At 32.0% G+C, this 27,980-nt stretch overlaps 2 protein-coding genes across 2 annotated transcripts; one reads left to right on the forward strand and one right to left on the reverse strand.

Annotated features, from left to right (window-relative positions):
* The first annotated feature begins 11,770 nt into the window (after positions 1 to 11,770).
* LOC113728473 (uncharacterized) lies at positions 11,771 to 12,208 on the forward strand. Its single transcript, XM_027252874.2, has one exon. It carries the CDS (start codon positions 11,771 to 11,773, stop codon positions 12,206 to 12,208), a length of 438 nt encoding a protein of 145 aa, XP_027108675.1.
* A 5,154-nt stretch (positions 12,209 to 17,362) lies between these two features.
* Positions 17,363 to 27,947, reverse strand: LOC113732160 (serine/threonine-protein phosphatase PP2A-2 catalytic subunit). Its single transcript, XM_027257806.2, has 11 exons — positions 27,426 to 27,947; positions 25,758 to 25,814; positions 24,680 to 24,763; positions 23,423 to 23,494; positions 22,361 to 22,432; positions 20,642 to 20,682; positions 19,986 to 20,052; positions 18,325 to 18,516; positions 18,158 to 18,247; positions 17,969 to 18,076; positions 17,363 to 17,804 (listed from the first exon to the last, which is right to left on the reverse strand). Exons 1-11 carry the CDS (start codon positions 27,519 to 27,521, stop codon positions 17,739 to 17,741), a joined length of 945 nt encoding a protein of 314 aa, XP_027113607.1. The 5' UTR covers positions 27,522 to 27,947; the 3' UTR covers positions 17,363 to 17,738.
* Between the last annotated feature and the right edge of the window lie 33 nt (positions 27,948 to 27,980).

Below are 27,980 nucleotides of genomic sequence, written 5' to 3' on the forward strand. Positions count from 1 at the left end.
CTTATAAACTGGGAGTTATCCTGCACACTCTTCGAACTTCTCTAAATGGGAATAAATGGTGGGTCCTATTAAATTTCTTGGGACTATTTTACATGTGCACAACAAGGGTAAGAATGGAACTCTGGAAGGGAAAAATTTTAGCATGACTCTAATTTTGGGACAATGAAAAAGGTGAAACATGACATTAACAATGGGACGGAGGGAGTAGTTGTTTTGGAAGTAAAACCACTTGAATTTAATGCATCTCATTGACCAATTACATAAGAAGTCATTAGCTAAGGACAAAAATCACCTTGGCAAGCTAATGTTAGCACTCAACTTAGGGGTTGTGAGGACTCGAACATCGCAGATTGTCAACATTTACATGAGTACTTGAACGGGTCATAAGTACTTGAACGGGTCAACCCTTAGACAGGAAAATTTTTTAATTCAAAATTTTCTATGCCACTAACCCAATGTTTAATGTGCAATTTGCAGGTCAATAATCGGATATCAGTTGATGTTGAAGCTAGTTATTACATTATTGTACAAAACATAAATTTTATATATTACTAGTTCTTAACCCGTTGCTTAATGGGACTACACATAATTTGTCGAAAGACTTTAGAAAAGAAAACTATAAATGATTGATAAGAATATTTAGTAAGACCCAATTGATACGAATATATATATATATAAGGCGAAAATTAATAAATTGATTGAAAGTTAGTAGAAATAAGGAAGTGAAAAAGAAAAGGAATTAATTGTTACCAAAAAAAGCAAAAAGAATTAAAATTAAAAAAAAAATTAAAGAAGACTGTGTAGCAAAAAGATAAATTGTTCACTTAACGGAACGTAGATATATCCAACTCAACAACCTACCATATAAGAAACTGAACATTCCACATAATCTTACTTTGAGGTAATACAACTAAGTGTTAATCCACATTAGCAAGCCAAGTATTGATTCAAAATTTATGTAGGCAAAAAAATAGTACTGATTCAAAAGATGAAGGGCCCAAGAGGATAAATGAGTGATAATTGAGTATTATTAATGAAGCTCGCACGTCTCCTTTTTGTTGCCACATTACATAACAACCCATGAATGTCCTGAAATAGTACTTGACGGTGGAGCATGCAAAAGTATAATGATTCTAAATAGTAAGGGAGAATGATCCTTCACACTTATAGTATCTCGGACGTGGAAGAAATTTGGATAAAAAATTTCAGCCGCCACTAAACTATTCATCGGATCATATTTTGACTATCAAAGTATTTTTCATCAGTAATTGACCACTAAACAACTTAATTAGTAAACATGTGACTATTTAGTCGATAATTGCTCTTAATCTGTGAAATTAGCAATACACGTGACAAAGTACGGAGGCAATTTTATTCAATAATTACGTGACCATATTTCATAGATTAACTGCTAATTTCACAGATTAAAAGGAATTATTGAGTAAATGGTCACGGGTTTACTGATCATGTTGTTTAGTGGTCAATTATTGACGAAAAATAGTTTGATGATCAAAATATGATCCGACCAACAGTTTAATAGCCGCTAAGGTTTTTTACCCAAGAAATTTTGAAACCACATGTGCTAAAAACCATGATTAATTAGTTCATGATTTAATGTTTGCTATGTATTTTCTCCCTTTTTTTCTTTTGGTCCATCTACTTAAAGTTGCAAGGGAGATTAATGAGAAAGAGATCTTGCATCTCTTTCTTTTGCAATTCTTAGAAGTGAACATGAACCTCTACCTGTTTGAACTTGTGATGTTTAGTGACTAGACAACCACTATTCCTACCAATCTTAATACTATTAATAAGTTTTGAATCATTCTTCATCTCAATTTTTTTTTTAAAAAAAAACTTCTTATAAGTATATAATTTTAAGACGTGGAACTATTTACCATCTCTCTCTTGGGATGAGTTCAAAATTATTAGCGAAATAGAAATGATTGGAAAAGGGAACAATCAATTTGGTTGAAACACATGAAAATTTTGATGCAATATATGAAGGATAAATTTTATATATACTGGCAGTGTATACACTATCACTGTTAGTTAGATTTATGACACATACACAAAAGTTGAATTTTAAATTCAAATTTTGCATAGTTGTCAGTCATCTAATCCTGACAGTGTATACACTATCAGTATAAAAAAGATTAATTCATATATGAATGAGTTTATTGGGTATAAAAATTATCTAGAAAAAGTTGATTTTTTATCACTCATTGTAATATTTTTGTAATACAATGTATATAAAATAAAATGATTGAAAAAATGTATTTCACAAATTATAAAAAAAAAATTCTTAAGTAGTATATATATCAAAACTCAAAACCAACACAGAGGCCAGTAGGAAATTCCGGGCCTGTTTGGCACCCTAGTCTTTTACCAAGTTTTTTAGCTACTAGTTTTTTAACAACTTTTGCTACAGGAACCCCAAAAAACTTTTCAAAGTTTTTTACCTACACATTTCAAAAATCTATACACAAAAAATTTCTTAAAAACTTTTCTTCCTCCCTCACCCAACCCACCACACCAGACACCGCCTCCACCACCTCTCCCGGTGCCGGTCACTTATTCCGGCGCCGCCGGTAACCTCAAAAAAAAATTTTGAATTTTTGAGTCCCTCACCCTCAAAAATTTATTATATATATTATATATTTATATATTTATTTAAACTCAATTATAAATATTTTATTTTATTTAAAATATATTTTTATATATTTATATAAATATTATATACCATATAAATTAATATTTATATAAATATGTAATTATACATTTATATAAATATTATATATTATATATTTAATATATATAATACATATTATATATATTACACATTTATGTATATATATTTATGTATATTTATATACAATTATATTATGTATTATGTATAATATAATACATTTATACATAATATTAACACACAATATTAATTATACATTTATACATAATACTAATACATTTATACATTTATATTAATTATATTAATACATAATATTATATATTTATATATTTATAATATATTAATTTATATATTTATATAATATTCATTTATAATAATATACAATTATTACATTTGTAAATATATTTATATTATGTATTATATGTAATATAATACATTTATATATTTTTATATACCTATATAAATATATTTATTTATAAATGTATTATAAATGCATAAATATATATAAATATTTAAACAATAAAAATTATAAATTATAAACAATATTAATTATACATTTATACATAATATTAATACATTTATACATTTATATTAATTATATTAATACAGTTATACATAATCATCATATATATATTTATAAATTACAATTTATAAATTTATATAATATTTATTTATAATATATACATTTAAATTAATTATACATATATACATTTATAAATATATGTATATTATGTATTATATATAATATAATAAATTTATATATTTTTATATAAATATATAAATATATTTATTAATAAATATTTATAAATGTATTATAAATGCATAAATGCATATAAATATTTAAACAATAAAAATTATAAATTATAAACAATATTAATTATATATTTATACATAATATTAATACATTTATACATTTATATTAATTATATTAATACATTTATACATAATCATCATATACATTTATAAATTATAATTTATACATTTATATAATATTCATTTATAATTTATACATTTATATTAATTATACATTTATAAATATATGTATATTACGTATTACATATAATATAATACATTTATATATTTTTAAATAAATATATAGTTATATTTATTTGTAAATATTTATAAATGTATTATAAATGCATAAATGTTTAAAAATATAAAAATATAAAAATTATAAATTATAAAATACTCAAAAATATGTTTTAAAAATACCTCTAAAAATAATCCAAAAAACGTCTACAATAACATTTCAAAAACTTCTACAAAAAAGTTTTTCACCTTACAAAAACTGCTACAAAATTTTTTCAAAAACTTCTACAGTGCACTACAGTAAAGTTTTAGACAAACTCCCAAAAAACTCAGGTTCCAAACAGGCCCTCCATTCCGGGGATAAAATGGTAAGTTGGCTAAATACCTGCCACTTTCACCACCTTCATGCTGCGAGTCCTGTAGTACTATGTTGATGAAAACACAAGTCACGACCAAGTCAAGAAAATGAGTGATGGGTTGATACTTGGTCCGATGTATATTTTGCTTGGAGCTGAAAATGTCAGGAGGGGGGCTTCAGACTTCGGACAGCGACGCCATGTTTAGATAAAAATCGGCTTTTCGGTGCCCCGCTTCCAACTCTTCATGAATTCTGTATCTTACCCCTGCAATTTGAGGTGTTTTCTCTTGAGAAAGGGTTAATTTTAGAAACATCTCCCATGCTCCTAAAGTTTTAAAAATTGTATTTACCTCCCCTGTCATATGATGTGATTAGATATTTCAACTAGAAGCATTGAAATGACAAAAGTTACTCTCTACCATTTTAAAGTAGCAAAAGGTTGGGAAAAGATTAAAAAATCCTACAAGCTAAAATATATTAAAAAAATAATAACTTAAATATTTTTCTCCCTATTTGTTGCAAAAATCTTTTTTTTTTTTAGTGTTCGTTTTTGCCACAATCAATCTCCAAGAATTTTCCTGTTTGCGGCGAAATTTTTGTGTCCCTTTGCTGTTAAATCTTGCTCTTAACTTCCTTCTTCTTGTAATCAATCTCTTGAACCTTTTTTCTTTTTATAATGTTGAAGTAGTTTCAAAAGTTTCCCTTACACGTAACAAATTCTCTAGTTATGAAGCAAATAATTTTGTTATTTATTGCACTTACATTTTCTTATATTCTAAATTTAATATTCCACCTTATTTGTGATTTTTTTTTCATATTTCATCATTCATAAATCAAATTGCATAAGGGTAAAAGTGAAAAGATAATATAATCTCTCTCATCCAACGCATTTTTTAATATTACTTTTACACATAAGGAATGATTATATAACACAAATTGTCATTTAAGGGGAGCTATATGAGATTTTTGAAACTTCAGGGGAGTTGAGTGATATTAGGATAAACCCCCAAGGGAGATTTCTAAAATCGACCCTTTGAAAAATTGAGAGGAATTTCTATTTTCTACTTAATCGATAATCATAATAGCAATTTCTTAATAAAAAATAAAATTAGATAATAAAACATTTTTAAAAGTTCTTTTCGACAATTTGTTAAGAAGACCTAAACAAATGACACCGGTAAGCATGTTTGGTTATCCTTATTCTCACAAGTGTATTTGTATAGGAATTATCTGCCAGAAAATTGTTTGCTTACATTAGAAACACATTTTTATTTTTCTAATTACTTTCTTATTTTACATACATAATATCAAAAATGTTTCAATAATTATTCTAAATAATCTCCCATCCAAACACACCCATTTATATGCTATGTGCGTTTTGGAGTCTCGCTAACTCTTATATACTTTAGCTAAAATGTCATAATAATAATAATAATCAAGACTTTGTTGTAGGCTTGTTGCCATTTCTGCCTCAATATATTTGCTCTACTTTTCGCAATTTGTCTAATTTTCTATTTAACAAGTACAATAAATTATACAAATAATTATCTGGCCTGTGGAATTTAATACCCAAGAAAAGAATAGTTGCCATGGTCTGCGGTTGATCTTGGGTGATAGAAGGAAACAATCTTTTGTTCATTTTCACTAGCCGAGTCATTGAATATGCGATTATTTTTAAAAAAATTTATATTTGTATCACAAACATTTTGTTCTCGTTATCATATTTTTTAATTATCTTTTCATTTTACGTAAATCATATTACGTTATATTATAAGAAGTGTTATAATAATTATTTCAAATAATAATTTATTCAAACCGAACCACTTAATATAAAATCTATTAAAATATAATAGCTAGCTGTCAACAAGTTTGTGGTGAGATTTCGAATTCCCAAAATTGGTCCAAGTACATCACAACATTCTTAGCCTTAACTTTTTTTTTTTTTCCCCTTTCACCAACTAAAAAGGTTATCGGATTATCAATCTTCATAGAATCTGCCACAGTAATGGACATGGAAATCAAACATATGATAGTTTGTAAATTTCTTTCAACTTGAATTTCCAAGTTTATTGAAAAGGAAATTACAACACTTGAAACAGACTAGTATTTCCTCTTTTTCAATTGTTGAAAAAGAAAACAGAAAGATAAAAGGGTTGTAGCCAAGGAGAAGACAATATTGTACATATGTACCATTTTTCCATTCAATCTTAAATGTGAAATGTTCCTGAATGATACTATCATATCATTTTTAAACACAAGAAGGGATATTGGTACCCCAATTTTTATTGTTGGACCCTACTTGCTCTATATAAGGAGGATGAAGTGTTAAATGAATAAAAAAAAAAAAGGGAATCAAATATCAATATATTTATTTGTTCAGAAATCTTAATAAATAATAACTTCTGGTTGTAAGTTGTAACACTATATGTTAGTGGTTGGCCGGTAAGATTATATTGACTTTGCCTATTCACCTTTTTTTTTTAAAAAAAAGTTCCAATAGATTATTAAATTCATCAAAGATTATTTATTAGATTATGACATTTGCATTAAAAAGAAGAGATTGCAAAAAGGAAAGCCCACCACATCGCAAGCAACCGACACAACTAATTAATTAAATCTACTAAATATATAGCTGTATTTTGAGAAATCCAACAGGTAGCTTTTTTTTTTTCTTCTTCCAATTCTTGTGTTGTTTATCTTTTTAGGACAAATTCAACAATTTGGAAAGTTGAATCACTTAAGCAAACATATTGGAATCAAAAATTTTTTTTTAAAAAAAAGAAGAAAAAGAAACCAAGCTAAAGGAGCATATCCTAATAAATTACAACCACTTTCATCAAAATTTTCATATACAATACAGAACAACTCATTTTGATAGTGACGTGGAAAAATTGTTCAAAACGTCTCTTATATTTATTAAATAAAATTTTTCATCATTCACTTTTAAAATATTAATTTTATGTCATTTACAAATTCAAGTAAGCAAAAATTGGTCCAAATCTAAGTGCTCGATCACTTTTTACCTTGAATCCATTGCATAATTCAGACGTGGTCATTTTTCAGGGACAAAGAGATTAGATATCATTTGTAGTTAAACAAATGACTTGATACATATTCATTTTTGTCTCTTAAAAAGTAAAATTTGACCCAAAAATTATTTTTTCTCTGAAAAACAAAATCTGACCCGATCCATGTTCATTTTTTTTTTTGTCTCTAAACAAATGGGATTCGATCTTTTTGTACCTAAAAAATGATAGCATACGAGTCACATGGTGATTTTACATTAAAACGTAGTTGAAAACCTAAGTTAAGACCAAATTTTACTTACTTGAATTTATAAAGGACATAAAATTAATATTTTAAAGTGAATGACAAAAAATTTCATTTATCGATTAAACTATTTTCCCTATTGATATCTATGAAATGAATTTTTTTTTTAATCTAAGAACCACTTCATATCAAGCAAATAATGGCTTGGTTGTTTTGTACAGAAAGCCCGTTGACACTCCATGGCCCATGTTGCTCCTGGTTTTTTTCACTTGATGATTTCAGTGGCCTTGCTGTTCTAGCCCTGGTGACCCAGCTTTGTTTGCATTTTGGTCATCAATGTCGTATATCTTTCATTACCAGACCAGATATTATTGATTTTATTATGGAAATAAATAATTTATGTACAGGTAGAACTACAGTTAAATATCATTTTCGCTTTTGTTTATCATAAGGGTAGATGAAGGTGGACAAATGCTTTTTTTTTTTTTTTAATATATAATTATGAAAACCTATATCTATTTCAATCCCATCTACACGATGGATTGAGTCAAGTTTGAAGTTACCACATTTCTTTCAGACAGCAATCACTATGTTTAATTGTCGCTTTTGTCATTGATAGGGGCTCTTCCATTTCTACTAAAAATTAGGGGTAGAACCCACCAAATTTATATCACTTAAAAGTCTCTCACTACTAATATTTTTAGAGTAAATTTTATTTACACTAATAGTGTATATATTGTATTCTTAGAATTCATGATACATGTATAAAAGTTGAATTTTAAATTCATATTTTACATAATTATAATTTATCCAACGCTAATAGTGTACATACTGTCAGTGTAGAAAAGATTAATACATATTATTATTCAGCTTCTTGATTCCTTGGGCTTAAAGGCGAGAAAACTAACAAATCATCCTAAGCGTGAACCATGAAGAGATTTAATAGATAGAAATGATATGGTGGGTCGTGAATTGTAATTGACGTGGTTCAATTTGAGTCATTAATTTTAATTTATTCTAAAAAGGATACTTGCTGCATCTTAAATTACTTTTTGCATTTTGGGATTCCAATTTTTTAAGAAATAGTGGATTGATGATGATGATGTTAATAGATTTGTTTCCAAAATTATCATCGAAAATTCAAATTTTAAATTTGAATTTAGTGTGAAATATAGATAAAAGTGGGGATAACATTAAAAAAAAATCAAAACTAACCTTTTTGACTTTGTAAGATAAGAGTGGAGACAACATTAGAAAAAAAATCAAAAGTAATATTTTTGACTTTGGTAAGATAACAAACATTTCGAGATATCTCAAAATGAAAAATATAACACTTTTAATAGAACGGATGGGAATAGATTTGAGCACCTTAGTTTAGACCATTCTATGGGGCATTTTGAAGACTCACCATCCATTTGAAGATACGGTGGTTGTAGATATTGCAAAGAAAAGGGTAAAGAGCCCATTGGATTATTCATATTAACATAGACAGAAGTAGAAAATTTAAGTTGAAGGAGCGAATATTAACATATTTAAACCAATATGTATAATATAAAATATTTTAAAGTTTTTTGTGGAGGCAAAAGTTTAAATTATTAATTTTTTTAAAAAATATTTTCAATTTAAAAAATAGAGTTCTTCTCTGGGCAATTAAGTTCGTTCTTCAACTCAGCCTTCTCTTGATACAGCTCTTTATCCAAAGCCCAACAAGGATAGAAGGTTATTTGAAATAATTACTATTATAACACTTTTTTGTGATATAATGTATGTGAGATAAAAAGATAATTGAAAATTGTGTTTATAATGTAAACAGACAAAATTTGAAATTTTTTTTTTTTGACAAATCTTGATAACCAAACATACTCAATAGCTTTCCCAGTTACAGCAATGAATAACCCAAGCCCTGCATCCTTGTATAATCTTTGCATTCTTTTGAAATTGTATAATTACCTTGAGCTTTGGACTTGAGACTAAAAAACGACCAACTTTTGTCTCCTATTCTTCATGCTAATTACATGAAATTTAGGTCTTGTGCTCAGAAATCAGAGCATTTCCCAAGTTAAAGGAAAAATATGGTAAGTCACATATATCTATGCATTCCCAAGTTAATCAGTGATCTTGTAATATTTTTTTCACCCATATTTCTTTTCTGCGTACTATTATAATGATAAAATTTCTTTGTCGAGAAGGTTTTGATCCAGTGATAACGGTTGAAACTTCACGGATTAAAAGTAGTTTTTACATTCTCTTTGGTTCTTTAACATTGCAAAAGTATTCCTCTATCTATTATTACTACAACCACTCCATCTTTTCTCATGTTGTACTTTAGGATGAAATGCATGGCTGCATTTTTTCCTGTTGTATGATTAAAAAAGTTAAGAGTACTAATAACATCTTCTTATACCCAATTCCTTTTCTGAAATTGCAGTTAAAGGGCATGCTTGAGATGTGCAATAAGTGATTAACAATGCACAAAGACAAACTATTGGATAAAAACATCAAAATTTGATGCTCTCTCAAGCAAGACGAAGAAACTTTATGATGATTTAGATTTCGACTTTCATATCTGTAACACAAAAAAGAACGGCCTTTTGGACCTGTTCCTGGGCTTAAGTACAGTGCAATCCAAGTTTAACAACACCACTTTGTAACCCATACATTCTAAACTCAATTAATCACTAAAGCGTCAATTTTATCTTCAATAAGCAACTGATATTTGTCCTCCAAGATTAGCTTCTGACATAATTGTTATGGAGTGTAAGTATCATCTACACAAAATAGATTCAACCTCTGTTTTAAAACTCGGACCGGACCGGCCGGTTGAACCGGGAACCGGCCAGGTAGCCGGTCCGAGTCACATTAAAAAACCGGAAATTTAAAACCCGGTCAAAAACCGGGTTTGATCGGGAAAAAACCGGTTTTCCGGTTCAACAGTAATTTTTTTAAAAAAAATTCAAACTTTTTAATATTATGTTTTGACCCCCTAAATTATTAAAACTTATTGATATACCTCAAATATTTGATACTTTATAAATATTGTCCTAAAATTTGATGTTATTTTTTAATTAAATTCATAATTTTAATTCTAAACTTGTTAATATTTATTAAATAATATAAATTGCTACTTGATTGTTCTAATTTTTTTGTATTTTCTTGTTAAATATATTTGAAACATCAAATATCTATAAATATACCTTTATTAATATCAATATATTATTAGATATTATATATATAATATTTTAATTTTTAAATAATTTTTATTTATGACGTCATCCGGTTCGACCCCTATCGACCCCCGGTCGAACCCATTGACCCCTGACCTCGGCCGAGTCACTATCCGGTCCGGTTCTGAAAACATAGGATTCAACAAGCACAAGTGCACTAGCTTCCGTTAATTAAAAAAGGGTTATAAACAAAAAAGCTCCTTGTGGTATACTTAATACATAGAAAAGTCTCCCCGTGGTTTCAAAACATATAAAATGACACCTCATGTTTTGAACTAAATTGTAAACTTACAGAATTCGTTAAACTTAACGGAATCCGGTAAACTTAATGATAAATTTAACGGAATCCAGTAAGTTTAACAACCGAAATTGTCATTTTCATTAAGTTTCTATTAGTTTATAATATAGTTCAAAACATGAGGTGTCATTTTATATGTTTTGAAACCACGGGGGACTTATTTGTGTATTAGGTATACCACATGAGACTTTTTTGTTTTTAACCCATTAAAAAACCAGGTCTATTAATTCTCTTTTCAAGTAGCTTCGGTTAGTTTAAAAACCAGGTTAATTTATTGTCTTTTGAAGTCTTTCCCATTCCCTTCGCCAATCACCCTTTAAATGGTAAAAAATTGCAACAGAAAAAGAATATTTGCTTCAACTTTACTAATCGCACGGTGCACTGGTCCTATTAGTTGCGGTTACCTACCTCATAGGGAGGTGGCAGAAGGGCTACATCAATGATAATTGCATCAGTAAGTAGGACAACGAAGGGTGGCCAGCTTAATACCAATCTTGTTTTTGGGGTTAACTTCATCAATGGTAGAGATGAATTTCAACCAAAACTAAACCAAATGAGGAACATATATCATACATTTGCCACCAAAATTTTCTCACTTCCAAACGGTACAAAATGTCAACTCCAGTCCAGAGTTTAGTCTAATGAGTCTGATGACACCAAAGGAGTAGGAATGGCCCGGATCAATAGACCTTCCAAGAAAACTGACATGCCACCTTTTGAACAGTGATGAATGAATGGCCTGCACATTTTGGCAGATAAAAGACCCTTGCTGATCAAACCACCATTCATCATTATATACTAGGCACTAGCCATGAGTTTTATTTATTAGGCAAACCCTTGTGGATTCGAAATCCTATATTACTTTGTTCAAGAAACAGCTCCATTACATTAATTTGCTCTAGGAAATGGGAAGTGAGTCCAAGCCAAATAAATTCCACTATGATTTATCCATGTCAAAGAGGACTCGAAGATCATTGAATCTCGTTGAAGATGATCATGATCAAGGCTCATTTCAAGCATGGCATGGAGAAGAAGAATGTGCCCTGGAATTTGCCATTGGGGATGAAGAAAAGGGCAGCATTAGTTTGAGTGAAGCATCGGAAAACGACCAAAAGAAGAGCTTGAAGCAGCTGATCGGTGGAAGGAGCCTTAGCCAACATTTCTCACAGGAAGAGCCACAGCTTCAATTGGTTGTTAAACAGCATGATCAAGAAGGACTGAATGGATTGAAGTTCACAAGGATGGTGAGTCGTTATGCAAAAGCTTTAAGCCATTTGATCAAGCTTAAGCGAAAACAACAAATGGGGCTTTACAAGAAACCAGTTCTTCCATTGACCAATTAAGTTGAAATCTGTAGAAACTAAGCAGAAATTATATGCTTAATAGTCTTGGCTGCAGCTTAATCTGCGTCCTGCTTTGATTTGCAGCCCACAAATTAATTCTGCTGCCATCTTGTTTTATTTATTGTTTGGCTTGTAATATTACTTTTTTGCAACTATAAATTTATGATATACTATTAATACTTTATAATTTTCTCATCCCAGCTATTGAGTTTTACCTTCTTATCTTCACCATGTGCATGTTTTAAATCTTTGAATTTGCTTCAATTCTACTTTTTTTTTTTCCCAGAATCGATAAAAAGTTCTATTGATAATAAGATTAAAATTACACTGTGAGTACCGGCTCATATTGAGCTATATAAAAGTCTACTAAAACACTGAGCTTATATTACTAATTGATTAGCAGCATTTGTATGTCCAGTCAGTACCAAATTACATTTGGACGAAGCGTTGCTAGCTGGTGTACCATAACCCGAATCGCAAACTGGTGTGTTGATAAAACAGCCAATTAGGAATGAATAGAAAGACTGTTAGTCCTCTCTTACATTAGCTCATATTCATGAAATCAAAATTTGGGCAAGCTAAAAGTTTAATTTGTGGAGATGCTTTCGATCAATAAATCTACTGATTAACTGTTTCAAATCCAAGATTGTCAACATAGCTTCAAATACAATTTGCTGCTAATTAACGTGTAAACTCCTTTTTCTTAATCCTTTGTGTCATCAATTTAATTAATTATGTTCGTTTTGTTTTTCTAATAAAGTCTTTCCTAAGTTTTTTCTTAGCAGGAGTTTTTTGTTTTTCCTGGAATTCCTAGTGAGAATTTTCAATTCCCCTAGGGATTCCTTTGGAAATTTTTGTGTTTTTTTGTTGTTAAATGTTAACTTATTTTAGATCTAGCTATCGGATCTAAATTTTTTTTGGAACTATTGACTTATTTCGATCGATGTCATCATCATTATTGGAGTTTAAAACCATTGATCAGTAAATATGGTGATTGCAGCAACATACACATAAGGGATCTACAACGATTTATCTATTAGAAAATAATTTTGAAATTTCTTGTATTTTTAGATCTGTTCATAATTTTTTCAAATCTATTGTATCTATTAAATTGTAAGTCTGTAATTTCTATTGTATGTTTAACCTTCCATTAGAGCAGTAGTAATGTAAATCATATCGTGTTGGATGATTTTCAACAATTTGTTAATGACTTTTACTTTTTATAAAAAAAAAAAAAAAAAAAAAAAGAGAGCCTTACTTGAACTCCATAGCATTTGGTCCATTGGACTGCTAGCTTAGTCCAATCAAAGGATTGTTTTCTTATTTTTCTAAATATTCAATGCCAAATACCTTAGCAGGCAAGCGTTAACACGACTGAATAGATTAATCGGGAAAAATATATATTTGTCGCAGCTTCTCAACTGCGTGCGTTAAACCAGGAATCTCCCACGTCAGGAGGCCAAGCAGCTTGGTGGAATGCACAGAAAACAAGATGGACTTCTCGTGGATTTCTACTTCAAAACCAAAGGCTAAGCTCCCAAAAGCAGAAAATATGTTGGGAATGCTATAGTTTTACTTTACCACAAGAACATTAGCTCATAGATTTTGAATACTAATCTAAAACGCTAACTAGTAAATCAATTAAGAATATGGAGAAGTTTTGGCTTGAGGCGCGCGTAATTTTAGGGGGAAACAGAAGAACCTTGTGAAAAAACTAAGGTTCCGTTTGATAAAACTGAATCTGAATTCTGAATACTGAAACAATTAATTTGCTGAATTTTAAGCACTGAAAAAAATATATGAATGTCTGAATTTTAATGCTAAACCTATTTATACTGTTTGATAAATATTTATAGCTGAATGCTTAATAAGTTTAATTTGACAATTTTGTCCTTATTTCCTTTCATTCAAAAAACAAATAGAATCTATGATTTAATTAGTTTAAAATTGTTAGGTATGAAAATGACAATATTTATTTTTAAATCAAATTAATATAAAAGATGAAATATATTATATGAGAAGTACGGAGAAGATGTAAAAGTCATTAAAAAGGGAGAAAAGAGAAACTAAAAATCATTAGATAGAAAATATTAGATTGTTTAATTAGATAAGAATTTTGAACATAATTAACAAATAAGGGTAGATTTGGTAGATAAGACAATGTAGTTGAAGTAATTCTATTGATTCTGATCAGAATTAAGCATTCAGTTAGGATTCTTGTGCTGAAAAAAATACACACAGGTTCAGCACTGCTTAACAAGTTCAGCAAATAGATTTTCATTTATCAAACACGTAAAACATCTGAATGTCTGAAAAAATTCAGATTCAGCACTTTTTTATGTTATCAAACATACCCTAAGGGTGTACTAAAGTAAGTGCGTTTTAGACTTTTGGTTATACTAGTAGATTCTTTTTCTCTTTGAATTGCAGCGAAATGCCTTTTGATAGAATTTTGCAGGCACCAATAATAATACTGCAGATATATCTTAGATGCTAAATTAAACATAATTTGAGTACAATTAGTTTCTATGCACAAGATAGGATAGGTGGTTAACAAATTAGAGTATTATATATGCTGACCTTTTCTTTCTCTCCTTTTCCTCGCCAATTGGAGATGGCTTCTACATGACTTGCTAGATAAACTTGGTTTGCTAAAAACAATACAAATGAAGCACTACTCTATCGCTGCTCGTAAAAATGTTTGTCTTCCACTACAATTTCATTGGAATGTTATTCTCATGTTCTTGATTCATTTGCTATTCACTTTATGTACGAGTAGTTTTTAGTTTTTTTTTAGTTTTTGTTGTTTTGAGGGTTGCTATTAATGATAATGATGGGTTGCTATTTTGAATTGTATTTTTTCCACTTGAGTACTTCTTTTTCAATTAGAAGGGTATCATAAATTTTTGTACATAAAAAATCCATTTGATGCATCATGAAATATTAACAATGTGGTATGATGCAACCCTTGGATGCAATACGGTATGTGCTATTAGTTCTGTGCTAATTTGTTGAGACAAAGAGAGAAGCTCATTGCTCCATTGGCAAAGGCGTTTCAACATCATTTGTGGGATTGCTCGGGGGCTTCTTTACCAACACCAAGACTCGCGGTTCATAATTATTCATAGAGATCTCAAAGCAAGCAATATTCTCCTTGACAAAGAAATGAACCCGAAACTTTCAGATTTTGGCATGGCAAGAATTTTTGGAGGGGATGAGACAGAAGCAAACACGAGAAGAGTAGTTGGAACATAGTAAGCCGCAAATGCAAATCCTTGGTAGCATTCAGCTTAACATTAATGCACTACCACTTACAACTATATCCTGGATGTTTTTTTTTTTTGGAGTGGTTACATGTCCCCAGAATATGCAATGGATGGCATCTTCTCTATTAAATCTGATGTTTTTAGTTTTGGAGTTCTAGTCACTTATGACCTTTTGTCTTCCCTTGGATGCAATACGGTATGTGCTATTGGTTTTGTGGTTCTTTTGCCTAAATGGAGTGAGGTGGCCAGATGATGCAATAATAACACTTTAACCCACAATTACGATTATATAAAGCTTTAACAATAAATTTAAAAGGACATAATTGGAATACCAAAAAGTAAGATCAGAAGCTGCTTACCCTCGCACTCTAAAGTACCATGACTCATGGTATCTTTTATATAGTAATGATAATGATAATGATGGAAGTAAAGCTCATGGTACCTTTTCTAAACTAGTGCTGCTAAACTAACGGCTATTATTGAATCAAATTCGAGTAATTTAAACTTTTTGGACGTGAATTAGAATTAAGCTTAATTCAGGTTGCATTTGCAGATTTATGAAATATACAAAATATTAGCTTAGTTAGCAAACCAAATTCTAGCAAGTTGAGCATAAACAAGCTATTATCGAGTCGAATCTAATTCGGATATCAAATAATTTGATCCGTCTTTCAACTTTTAAATAGAACTATAGTAATATGCTTTCAAAAATTAAAGACAAATCCAAAGAGAGCTTTTTTTTTTCTTTTCCATTTTGAATAGCCAATAAATTTTAATCCCAAATTAAGAAGATAACTTCAACCTCGATGATGAGCAAACGTAAGATGACGTATTGTATACCCAATGTCTCTGTAGCTAGCTGCCTAGCTGTTCAAGGGTCTGCTTCAACCTCACCTCACGCTCAAACTTAGAAAAGTGCTGGAACGAAGACGTCCTTTGATTTCCCACATCGTTCTTGGGGGTTTGGGGGATAAGTCCCAGGGAACCTTAAAAGTGCCGGCTTTTGAGGTCAACCTCTGAAATTAGGTTTATTTGCGAAATTCCTTATATCCGGAAGAAAAGGAAAAAAACGTCCTTTGATTTGACCCTGGTGATGGGACCATCTCAAATCAATCCGAGCCCGAGTAGAGTTTTACTTTCAGTCTTTAATTTTAACTCTGAATTATGATTAAGAATGTCCATGGATGAAATTTTATCCCGATCTAATTTAGACCTAATATATTTCGATAGGATTTGAATTTAATTTATCAAATCCAAACCCTATAAATGAGTTATAGTTTGGTTAGATTTTAATTTTATATAATTCAAAACTAAACCTAGATTTAAATCAAATCTTACAAAAATACATATATAAATGAAATAATCTAATATTCTATATCATTATAATTGGTACAAACATTTATATATTTCGGAAAAGTAGAAAAAGTAAAAACAAACAAATGCAAAATTGAATGTAAAATGCAGATGAACCTTTGAAAACAAGTAGTTTTAGTTGATAATAGTACTTTCTTTGAATTCATAATATTATATTCAACATCTTGAATGTTAATTTTATTATTCAAAAATAAAAATTGCATGTCATTTATGCTATTCTTGAAACTCTATAATTTCCAAAATATTTTTACTTTAATTCTTTACCATACATTCAAAACAATATCACAGATACTCATTAGATATACCTTTTCATACCACCCATAAGGGTTTAGGTCTAGATTTGAATCTAAATCTAATTAAATTCTATTGATCTAAATCTGAATCAAAGGATCCTAACTACTAACATGCCTAATTACAATTTAAACAGTATATGCAGAGTCCTACGAGGGTTCAAAACTTCGAAGACTTAAAAGAGAGTTTTATGCCGCAAAGGATCCCAAAAAGAGCAAGCCGCTGAATCATGAATCTCTTCATCTATATCAAAGTCAATCCCAATTTTGCTGAAATATTTTATCAGAGCAACATAAATATAGATATAGTAAAACACATAATTATGGGAATTAACAGAGAAAGAAAAAACAAAAATAAACGATACAATACACAGCATCATCACAGCCTTGCCTCGTCCTCCACCCTCCTAGGTTAGAGTAGAATTTAAATCAATTGGATGTTCGGACCTCAGCTATCAATCATTCTACAAAGCCGCCGCCTCTTTGGCCTTCAACCACTGACTGAACTCTGGCAGGCGGCTAAACATGACTAACCTCGAACATATATGATGACCAGAATCAACCACCACCATGTATGCAGTCAGCAACTATCAAAAGGATTTACAGGAAATAATCAGGTGTTCTCCGGGTCACGTCAGGTTCTCCCCTCCTTGGAGCTGGCTCAAACTATAAAATTTTCCCAGCAATCAGACCATTTCATTACAATCATTACTGAAGATAAGTCTCAATAAACCCCAAAAGGTAAGTGAAGAAATAACAACGAATTTTAACAAGCATAGTAAAAAAACCCAAGAAGGGGATGGACAAAGGCAAGAGACGGAGAGAGAAACCTGGATGAATGTGTGGCCTCTGCAGTCGTCCACTTCCAATATAGATGCCATGTTTCCACAGCGATAACAGTAATTCGGTGCACTAAATATAGTAACTACTTTTTGTTCCTGCAATATACATTTCAATCAACTGACCAGAAGCAAAAGTTTCTAATAAACATAGGATACAGGCTGAGGTTGGCTAATTACATGGCTCCAATTATAACCCTCCATAACCAGCTGGTGAGCTCTCGCAATGAGCTTTAAGTTGTTATTATGGTTGAATTGCTCCGATATGTCCTAAAAAGTAGACAATACAATATCATGAGAAAACCATACCTAAACAAGAACAGACCAGAAATTACCACAAAAGATACCTGCCCGAATGTGTATCCAGCACCTCGAGGAGAAATCCCCCAACCACAACGATCGTCTGGGTCAGACCACAAAAGATCACACATAGGGCCTTCATGCGGAACTTCTTGAACACGGTCAAAATTTCTTATGTTATCAAGGGTTTCAATAGATGGGGACAATCCACCATGCAAACAAAATATTTCTGACTCAACCTAGCAAAGAAATAAAAAAAAAAATCTGTCAGAACATGCAGAGCAAAAGCACAAGAAATAAGAATCTCAAAATAAAAAAAAAAAGTCCAGAAATTAAAGTTCATGAGGCATAATTTGTCAATACATCAAACTAAATCCCAGAAAAGTGAGAAAATTTTCATGCACAATAACTGATTGCCAGTGATGCGTTGATGAGTTCAAAGGTTAAAGTCATAAATAATGGAATATTGGCTGAAAAGCATTATTGAATTCTCAAAATAACTTGGAATCCTATTTATCACCAACTGCCAAAGATGTCCTTGATAAAATACTGACCAAACATTTTGTTCTCGCAACATAACATGGACTGTTTGTAATTTTAACAAATTAATATTAAGCTTCGGAGTGAGGTAGCAACAAGAGAGTATTACTTGACACCACATTTGAGAACCTAAGGGTGGGCGATAGAAAGTCTTTTTAAAGTAGAAGACCAATCAAAGGTTTTGACTTGACAGAAAAAAAAATGAATTTCGTCCCTGATTTTTATTTGATGGAGTTTTTCTTAGAATAGGAGAACACACTCATTAAATGACATCACAAGGGAACTTTTGGTCCATTAAAGGAGAGTCCAGTGCTAGCACTTTACGTTACCAAAAATTGTCAATAAAAGCCCACATATAAATACACATTTGTTTTATTTGGTTGGTTAATAGTGCATCAATAATACCATAGGAAATTATGAACTAAAAGTTACATGTTCAAACTTTACAAAAAAAACAGGTAGGGAAAGTTATAATGTAGCAAGTCTTTTAGACAGTCATATCATAATTTAGAAAATTCAAATGTCCAAGAAAGTTAAAATTTCAATTTTCCTGAGTAGAATATAAAGAATCAAAATGACACTTGGTTAAACACTCATTTGCTTTACTTGGCTGAGTATATACAAATGGACATACATATACAGTAATCTCCAATATCAGCTTGGTTAATTATGTTTTACATGTCCAAAGTTTGCTAAAAAAGAAGGTAGGGAAAGTTATAATGGAGGAAGTCATTTAGGACGGTCACTATGAAGAAAATTAAAGCATCCAAGAAAGTTAAAATTTCAATTTTCCAACTATTGGTGTGAGTAGAATATACACAATCAAAATGCCACTTGCACAATTATTAGTCACCCATAGTGCATCATGGTGCAAAGGTCTGTCTGGGGCTATAGCGCATGGCACCTTATTTAAAGCTAAGCTCACTACAAAATCCAAATTTTCCTGAGTTAGACAAATTATGAGATAAAATCAGCATAATTTTGTAATATTAGAACATGTAGCTTAATCTATCAATTTTTTAAGAGAACGTGTAAATTAATCTATCAATGTTTTTAAACGAGACTATGAAGACCCAATAAACAAAAGGAGAATCATTTCAATTGGAGGAGAAGAGGAAGAGGATGGGAAGAAGAGGAGGAAAACCCCAAGAGTAGAAACCATACTAACCAGCGCAGTCAATGGAAAATAATCAAAAAGATCAGTGAATATCTTCCAAACATTAGCATTTCCATACCTGTTAAAAATTAAGAAACAAATATAACAAATTAAAATGAAAAACAAATTTCATGCCCCATCAGCGGAAAAGATAAAGTAAAAGATATTATCGTATTATTTGAGCAAGACATCATGATTAGGGAACTCATGTTCTCATGAACTTGCAATATTTTCGTTAGATATCCTTTTGGGGCAATATCCTGAAACCCATAATTCCTCTGAAAGAAAACCTACCCATGGTACTCCAGAATGAATCTAAATTTCACAAAATCATTAAACATAGCATTCATCTTGAAACCACTCATATTGCACAACTGGCAACCGGAAAAAAAAAACTCTACAATAATTTGTTAGCATTGCCGGCATGTTCCTTTGTGTCACGTGTCATGTTAGTTTCAATATGTACAATCGTAACTGGTACTTTCACATCTAATAATCCTTTTACACTTGCAGACTTCCTGCCACCAAATTCAGGGAAAACTGAATATAAGTCAAGTGATCTATCTAGTTTCCTCAGAAGAGAAAAGGAAAATACAGTTTCCAAATCAATATAAATCAAATGGCTGGAAGAGGAGGTGGTATGAGTGTTAGAAAGAAATAGAACTTACTTCCGCAGGCACTCATCATAAAATCCATAGACTTGTGTAATCTGCAAGCAAAAACCAAAAGACATGTTTAGCCCCTATTACTAAGCACAGATACTTTTTTGTGTCTTGAAACTTGAAAACAATATGGCAGTAAAAGGATTTAAAAGATCATACCTAAACAAGGCAAAGCAATAAAACAAATAAATGAAAAAAATCACGAAAAATCTGCATCCAAACCACAAAATCATAGAATGTCAAATAGAAAAGACCATGCATAGCAAACTACAGTACACAGCTCCACTCAAAAGCAAACAGACACCATTGACAACAGCAGGAAGAATCCACTGAAAACAATATGCAACATAGGCATACATTTTAGCTTGGACAATAACGAAAGTATGGTCTGCCATACAAAATATCCAGTAGAGAATAGAAACCAAGTGACTAAATTGGAAAGGAGTGAAAGCGTACTTTTCATTTAAACAGCATTAATGCATACGAGCTCATCCAGATTGGGTGTTTTCAAAAAAAAATTTTACTGAAGAAAAAGTTATTAGAAAACTGTTAGGTCTGGGCATTTTTTGGGTTGTTCCTCAACCTCCCCTCCACCTCTCCCCACCACGTCCCCCCCCCTTTCAGCCCCACCCACGACTCATCCATCACAGCTGCTCATTCCCACCGTCACTCCCTCCCTCCTTCCTCCTCCCCACCCCACCGTCAACCCTTCACCCAACCCCAAAGCTGCCCCTCCTCCCTCTTTCCTCCTTTCCCGTCCGTCCTCTCTCTCCCCTCTTTTCTTCCCCATCCAACCAGTCCTCCACCCCCTTCCACAAATAGACCTGGTTGTGACAGGATCCAGACCAGATTGTGACCAGATCTAGTTGCCACCTTGATGGGGGCCGTGGAGGACTGGGTGAGTGGGGGAGAAAAGAGGGAAGACGGCCAGGTAGAGGAGGAAGGAGGCAGGGGTCGGAGGGTGCAGCAGTGGGGGTTGAGGAGGGGGAGGGTAGGTTGAGTGGCGGGGGATGGCCGTGGAGAAAGGTGATAATGCAGCGCTGGTCTGTAGGTTTTGTTGGGAAAAACAAGTGTTTTAAGCACAAGTTGGTCAGTCATAATTCACGAAACATGATGAATCAACATAAATACAATTTAAATATAAAACATCACCTTCCCCACATCCTTCTCACCACAAATGAGCAAGGTTATTTCACACTTATCTAAATAAAGAAAACATAGCATCGTTCCCCTCCAAACATGATAACTCCAAAAATTGAGCTCTGTCACAACCATTTGTTAAGATAAAAGCCACCCAATAATCGCCATAGGTTCGCAATCTCAAATTCATCAAGAACTTAAAAAAAAAAAAAACTCCTTGAGCTGTTAAGCATCCAACATCTCAGTTTTTTAATTGCTTGTATTGCCATACAAGGGCAAGGTTATTAGACATTAGAATAAATTTCCAGCTCAACCTGGTGTCTCAAGAAAGTCAGCTGTCCAGAAACGACATTACTATACCCTCCTCACCCTGATCCTGACCTTCAGAACAGAAGGCAATGACATAAGAGGGGAAAAATTGTAAGTTGCAAATGACAAACAACATCTGAGGAAGATATGCTTTAGTATCTATGTTTCAACAGCAAAAATGAAAAATTCATAAAGATGGGTCCAGATTATCAGCAAAACATGGCAAAATATTTAATCAGTCTTTGCTAAAAGACGGTAAGAGGTGTAAACCAGTACCTGCCGACTCTCATGATTCCCTCGAAGAATAGTGATTCGTTGTGGATAGCGCACTTTAAGAGCCACTAAAAGCTGATCAAAACAAGAGCAAACAAGTTAACAAAATTCAAGCTCTACCAGATAATAGAATCTCAGTGCTTTACACTAAAGCCATGCCCTTCATAGACAATTATCAACACACAAAAATTTGATTTGAAATCGGGAAAGCAAAGACTTTAAGCAACCATTTTAAATGAGCTTCCTTTTATTGTATTAGCCCAGCAATTGGTGCTTTTGCGTTTCATTGATATAATCCATCAAAGTGCAATCTCATCACTCTAAAATCACTAGGAACAGCTTCATAAAGGCTGCAAAATGGAAAATATTAAGGATCCAGATCAGACTAACCTAATTAATTGGCTCAATTCCCTGTAAATCAAAATTTTAGAGATCTAGAACAAATGAGTCAATAATTCAGAATTTTGACAGGTACTGGAGCAAAGAGACCAATTTTTTCATCCAACTTGCTTATACTTTTGGTCCATGAGTTAATCTTGTTGAGCAACATACTTTAACATCTATACCAGATCCCTGCTAAGAACTATCTCACAACTAGCCACAAAAACTAAATGCATGAAATATGCTATAAAGTAGCTCAGCTTTATCCAAATGTATATTATTATTTCCAGGCACATCTAAAGAACTTGTGCCACAAATACTATACAGCTTTATAAGACAAACAGTGAACAATATGCACAAGATATATCTATGCTCTAATTAATTATTATTCAAGAAATAACAATGTTCTGTTCTCTCTCTTGATTTACTTACACTTTGCAAAGACATTTACCTTGATTCAGATACATCTATGACTACATTTGAGAATAAAATTGTAACAAGAAGCAAAACAGGTCTAAAATAACAAACGTAGATTTGTTATCACAAGACAGACTACTCAAAAGTGTAGATAGCAGATCCTATCGAAACACATAAAAAAGATTTGCGATTATTAAACAGATTTCTCAAAGCATAGATATAAGATAAATTTAAAGCACATATAGCTTAGGTTTAGCTGGTACTTACTGTTACAGTTTCGACAGAATAATACCCACGATCAACATAGTCTCCCATAAACAGATAATTTGTATCTGGACACTGGCAACAACAATGAAGCAATAAGCCAATTCCATTTTAAATGTGCGAAAGTCACAGGAAACAATCAAGAACGAACTTTTTCAGCATAACAAATAAACATCCATTGTACCAGCTGTATCCTGTAAATGACCTACATAATCCATACAAGATTCCACCGACATAAATATGCACATACGCCAAACAAGCAAACGAAGGAAATAAAACATTTCTTTCTTTGTTGCATAGAAGACATCTGTGACAACACCATCGACAAAATTGAAATTTTCCAGAAAAGTGGCATCTAGAAACCAATATTAAATGGCAGATTGTTTCATTCCAATCCTGTAAACCATGGCAACCAATCCTGAGCACTGGTAACAACCAATAGTCACCATTTGCTTCGTCCTTTCTAAAAATATGAAAAAAATTGACTAGTCAAAGTTTCCATTTTGCCATGTATTCAAATTCTAGTACAGTTATAATAAGATGTATAAGAAAACATGGGATAGGAGGAAAACATCCATGGGAATTCTGGAAGTTTAATAGTCATAGCATGTCTAAATTCATAATTAAGTTTGCAGCAAAGATATATTAACTACATTGCTGATAGTAACAAAATCATCTTCACAATTAAGGGTTATTGGAAAAAATCCCTGGGAATTTGGATTCATTTACATTGAATTTTCTATTTCAGCTTGATCATTGAAAATAAAATAACATTACAAGCAAACATGTCACAGCAAAATCCGTTATACACAAAAATCAAAAATCAAATTCAGTGAGTGCACAGAGAATAATGGATATGACTAAAAAAGATATTAAGCAGAATTAGCCATGCTTAACTGCAATTCCAATAACATTAAAAACACCAAACACCTACCAAAGGGCTTAATATGCAACCAAAGCAGTACCTAAAGAGTCACAAACCTAAATTCTTAGTTCTCATACACAAGTGCATACACATTGAATGAAATACAGTACATCACAAACCATACAAGCAAGTACCAAGGCATACACAGAAATTTCAAAGTGAGGCAACAAATCACAAAAAATAAAGTTACCATATATAACATTTCAACCTGTTATAAAATCAGAAGACCACTTCGATCCCAGTGACATTCCTTTGGCTGGGCTCAAATTTTACTTCTGCTAGCTCAAAGACAAAAACAAAAAGACAATACAACTGTCACAGCTGATGAAAAGTACCTTCCCTCCAATGCGAAAAAGTTCAGCCAAATCATGGAATTGCCCATGGATGTCACCACATATGGTCACTGGGCTTTTTACAGGCTGCATGAAAGAAATAACAGAACTAATCGTGAATAGAAAAAGAAAATCCATTACATCTTCAAGTTCACTGAACTGCAGCATCATCAAGCCAAATACTTTCAAAATGAAATTATATGCAACAATATTTCAATATAATCATTGACATGAGCATGATCCCTGACATGCACTTATATGCGAGAATCAATACCAAGCAGAAAACATGTCAATAAAATCATAAATTATCCAAGATCCCTCACTTATCTTTCTCATTTTTTTTCTTTTTGACAAAATAAATATTGCTTGAAAAAAAGAGAATACAACACTAATTTGAAACTATTCAGAAATATATACAACCCAATTTGAGGCCCACTAGCGAACACGATATTCGATGCAACTACAACATACATCAGGGATCATACTAGCACAAAGAACAAAACAAGCTTCAAATAACATGCTAATAAAACCAATGATTAGAGAATTTTGTAATTACCTGTGTATCAAGGTTAAAAAACTAAAGGAAATATCAAACGACATCATAAGTTGACAAGTATTTATAATTTAGCACGTCAAAGGTTTACTGGAAAAATTTACAAACATGAGATATAACATCTACTTCTAATCAAGGCAAAAGACATATAAACACCACTATTCTGCTCAAACTTATCGCAAAATGGTCATTCTCAAGCAAGTAGAACATCAATTGAAACTGCACTTTGCCACATTTTTTTTATTAGGAAAAAAATCTTTGACATATTTAGTATTTCCAAAAAAGGGATGATGGGAAAGATAACTAACTTCCAGAACTTGGTCTCTTTGTTGTTAAATAGATACCTTACATTAAATATAGTTACACATCCACAAATTTAATATTGAGTGAATTCATGTTGTGCATCCCATAATACTTCTCAACCCCATAAGCCTTTGAAAACAACGTGTAGATACTAATTGAGCAGTAGATCTCAACCATGCACAGTGAAGCACAGCACTGCAAAACAATAAGCAAAAGCAACAATACCTGGACGTTACTTTCTTCCATTAGGATTTCTTTCGCCTTTTCACATAAACCCCTAACCTGCGTCCAGTAAAAGAAGAGTCTACTGAAGTCCAGGTTATCCTTTCAGCAACAATACTAGAGAACCCAAAAAGAACACAAAATGGCTTTAAAGAGTAAAACAAATAATCCACCTTCTCAAAAAGGGGACAAAGATATTACTGATCCCTCTTCCTAATTAGCATTAAAACACTTGCACCAAGGCCACACATACACACACACACGGAGAGAGAGAGAGAGAGAGGATCTTATCATAAAGGCACATTATATGGTATCTTAAATTTTCCTAAACGTTGCTGTTCTCCAATGTAATTAGATAAAGTACATATAATTTACGAAAAAAAAGCATGAAAAAGCGATTCATACATCTGAAATGGCTAAGAGGGAAAAAATGGTAGTGTTATTTACTGATGGAAAAAGACACAGACATGCTAGACTGACAACCAAATCAGAGCTACTAAAAGCCAAGCATGTCAATGAACTAGTCTGACAATCTTCAATTTGTTCGAGTGACGTACACCCAAATACAGCCAATACTGAGCTTAATACACTACAAGCTTTGAACATAAGTTCCTGCCTAAAAGTACTCCAGCATTGGTCCTTCTGGAAAGTTCAAAATGGGTTATTTTTGAAGAAAACTAACAAGGAAATAATGTAACTCTAGCCATAATATGGTAACAATAACTTCTTTCAACTATCTCTTCTTACATTGCAAGACTAGTAGCCTCAACCATATAGACTATACTCACCATAAGCCAATTACAATTTCTACATGCACCTCTGTCCCTCTCCCTCTTGCCACTCACAAAAATCTCTAGCACTGCTGACCTCAGTTTTTCTTTCCTCTATAATGTTTATACAATCTGATATAGCCTCTTTGGCTTCTTTCAATCGCTTTGACCATCAACATTTCCGGAAAAAGTCCAACTAACAATCAGAAATAGAGAGCATCCAGTCAATTGATGCTACTGCATCCAAGTAGTCAACCCAGCGTTCCAACAGTTGACATACCCACACCACCCTCCCCCCAGCGGCAGAAAAAAAAAGGACTGTTTTTTTTACAGCAAATGTTTTATCTTCACTAAACTCGCAATCAAAATTCTTCAAACTCAAAACTTCATTACCAGAGACTTTCATTGCTGGCTATTTATTTATTCGAGACATCTGTCCCTAGTCCAGCTTCTCTAAACCAAAATACACAGCCCCAAAGATTTCTCCTTTCTTCTCCACATCCTTCATTCCTTTAAACACCATTATGAATTCTGTCAACCAATGGAAAAAAATCCCCATTTCCACAAACAACAACAGCTAACATTTAACACTATCAAGAAACCAAATAAAAAACCTAAACTGCAATGCTATTCTACTTCATTACAAATCTCCCAATTATATACTACAATTCAAAAAACCCTAATTCCCAAATATTTTTCTCAAACAAAGTTAAAAAATTCGAATTAATTACATGCAATCCATCAAACCTGTTCCAAATATGCTACAAATCTTAAAACATGAATCTAATTGTTCATGCAACCTCCAGCTCAACTTCAAGAAAAATATTAATCTCAGATCCGCAAAGAGTCTATAAACAAAAGCCACAAATGCAAAAATAAAAAACAATACTGAAATCATTACCTCAGGCTCGGACAAGGGTTTACACTGCATGAGCTGAGAAATCTGGTCATCAAGATTTCCATTGGAACTCGTGGTCACCAGATCCGCGCTGCTCATTTTCCTCTCCTGTTAACCTTTTCCTTCTTGCTCTCCTTCCTCTTTAAGCACAATCAAAGATCGATTTTTTTAATGAATTCTACAACGATTTTACGAGGGCTTTCCCTGATTAATTGTAGAAGGAAGAAATGATTGGTTTTTTTAGGGAGATAAATCGGGAGGAGTCGGAGTGTTTGTAAATGGTATTTAAATGGAAAAAACCGCTCTCTCCAATTGAGTGTAAGACACAGTGTGTGCGGGTGTGAGTGCGTGAGAGAGAGAGAGAGAGACGGAATGGATCCTGAATTTCTTCAATGATCTGCGTTTTTAACACACTCTGTTGTGTGTGTCATTTTTTTTTTTTTGGGGGATTGAGAAATTGTTCGTTGTTTCTTTTTGATATCTCAAAAACTGAAAATGAAATTTTCTTTTGAGACCTCATTGTGCACATCATTTTTGAAAGACTCGTGCACCTAATTA

Source organism: Coffea arabica, chromosome 2e, assembly GCF_036785885.1.
Source record: "Coffea arabica cultivar ET-39 chromosome 2e, Coffea Arabica ET-39 HiFi, whole genome shotgun sequence".
Taxonomy (NCBI): domain Eukaryota; kingdom Viridiplantae; phylum Streptophyta; class Magnoliopsida; order Gentianales; family Rubiaceae; genus Coffea; species Coffea arabica.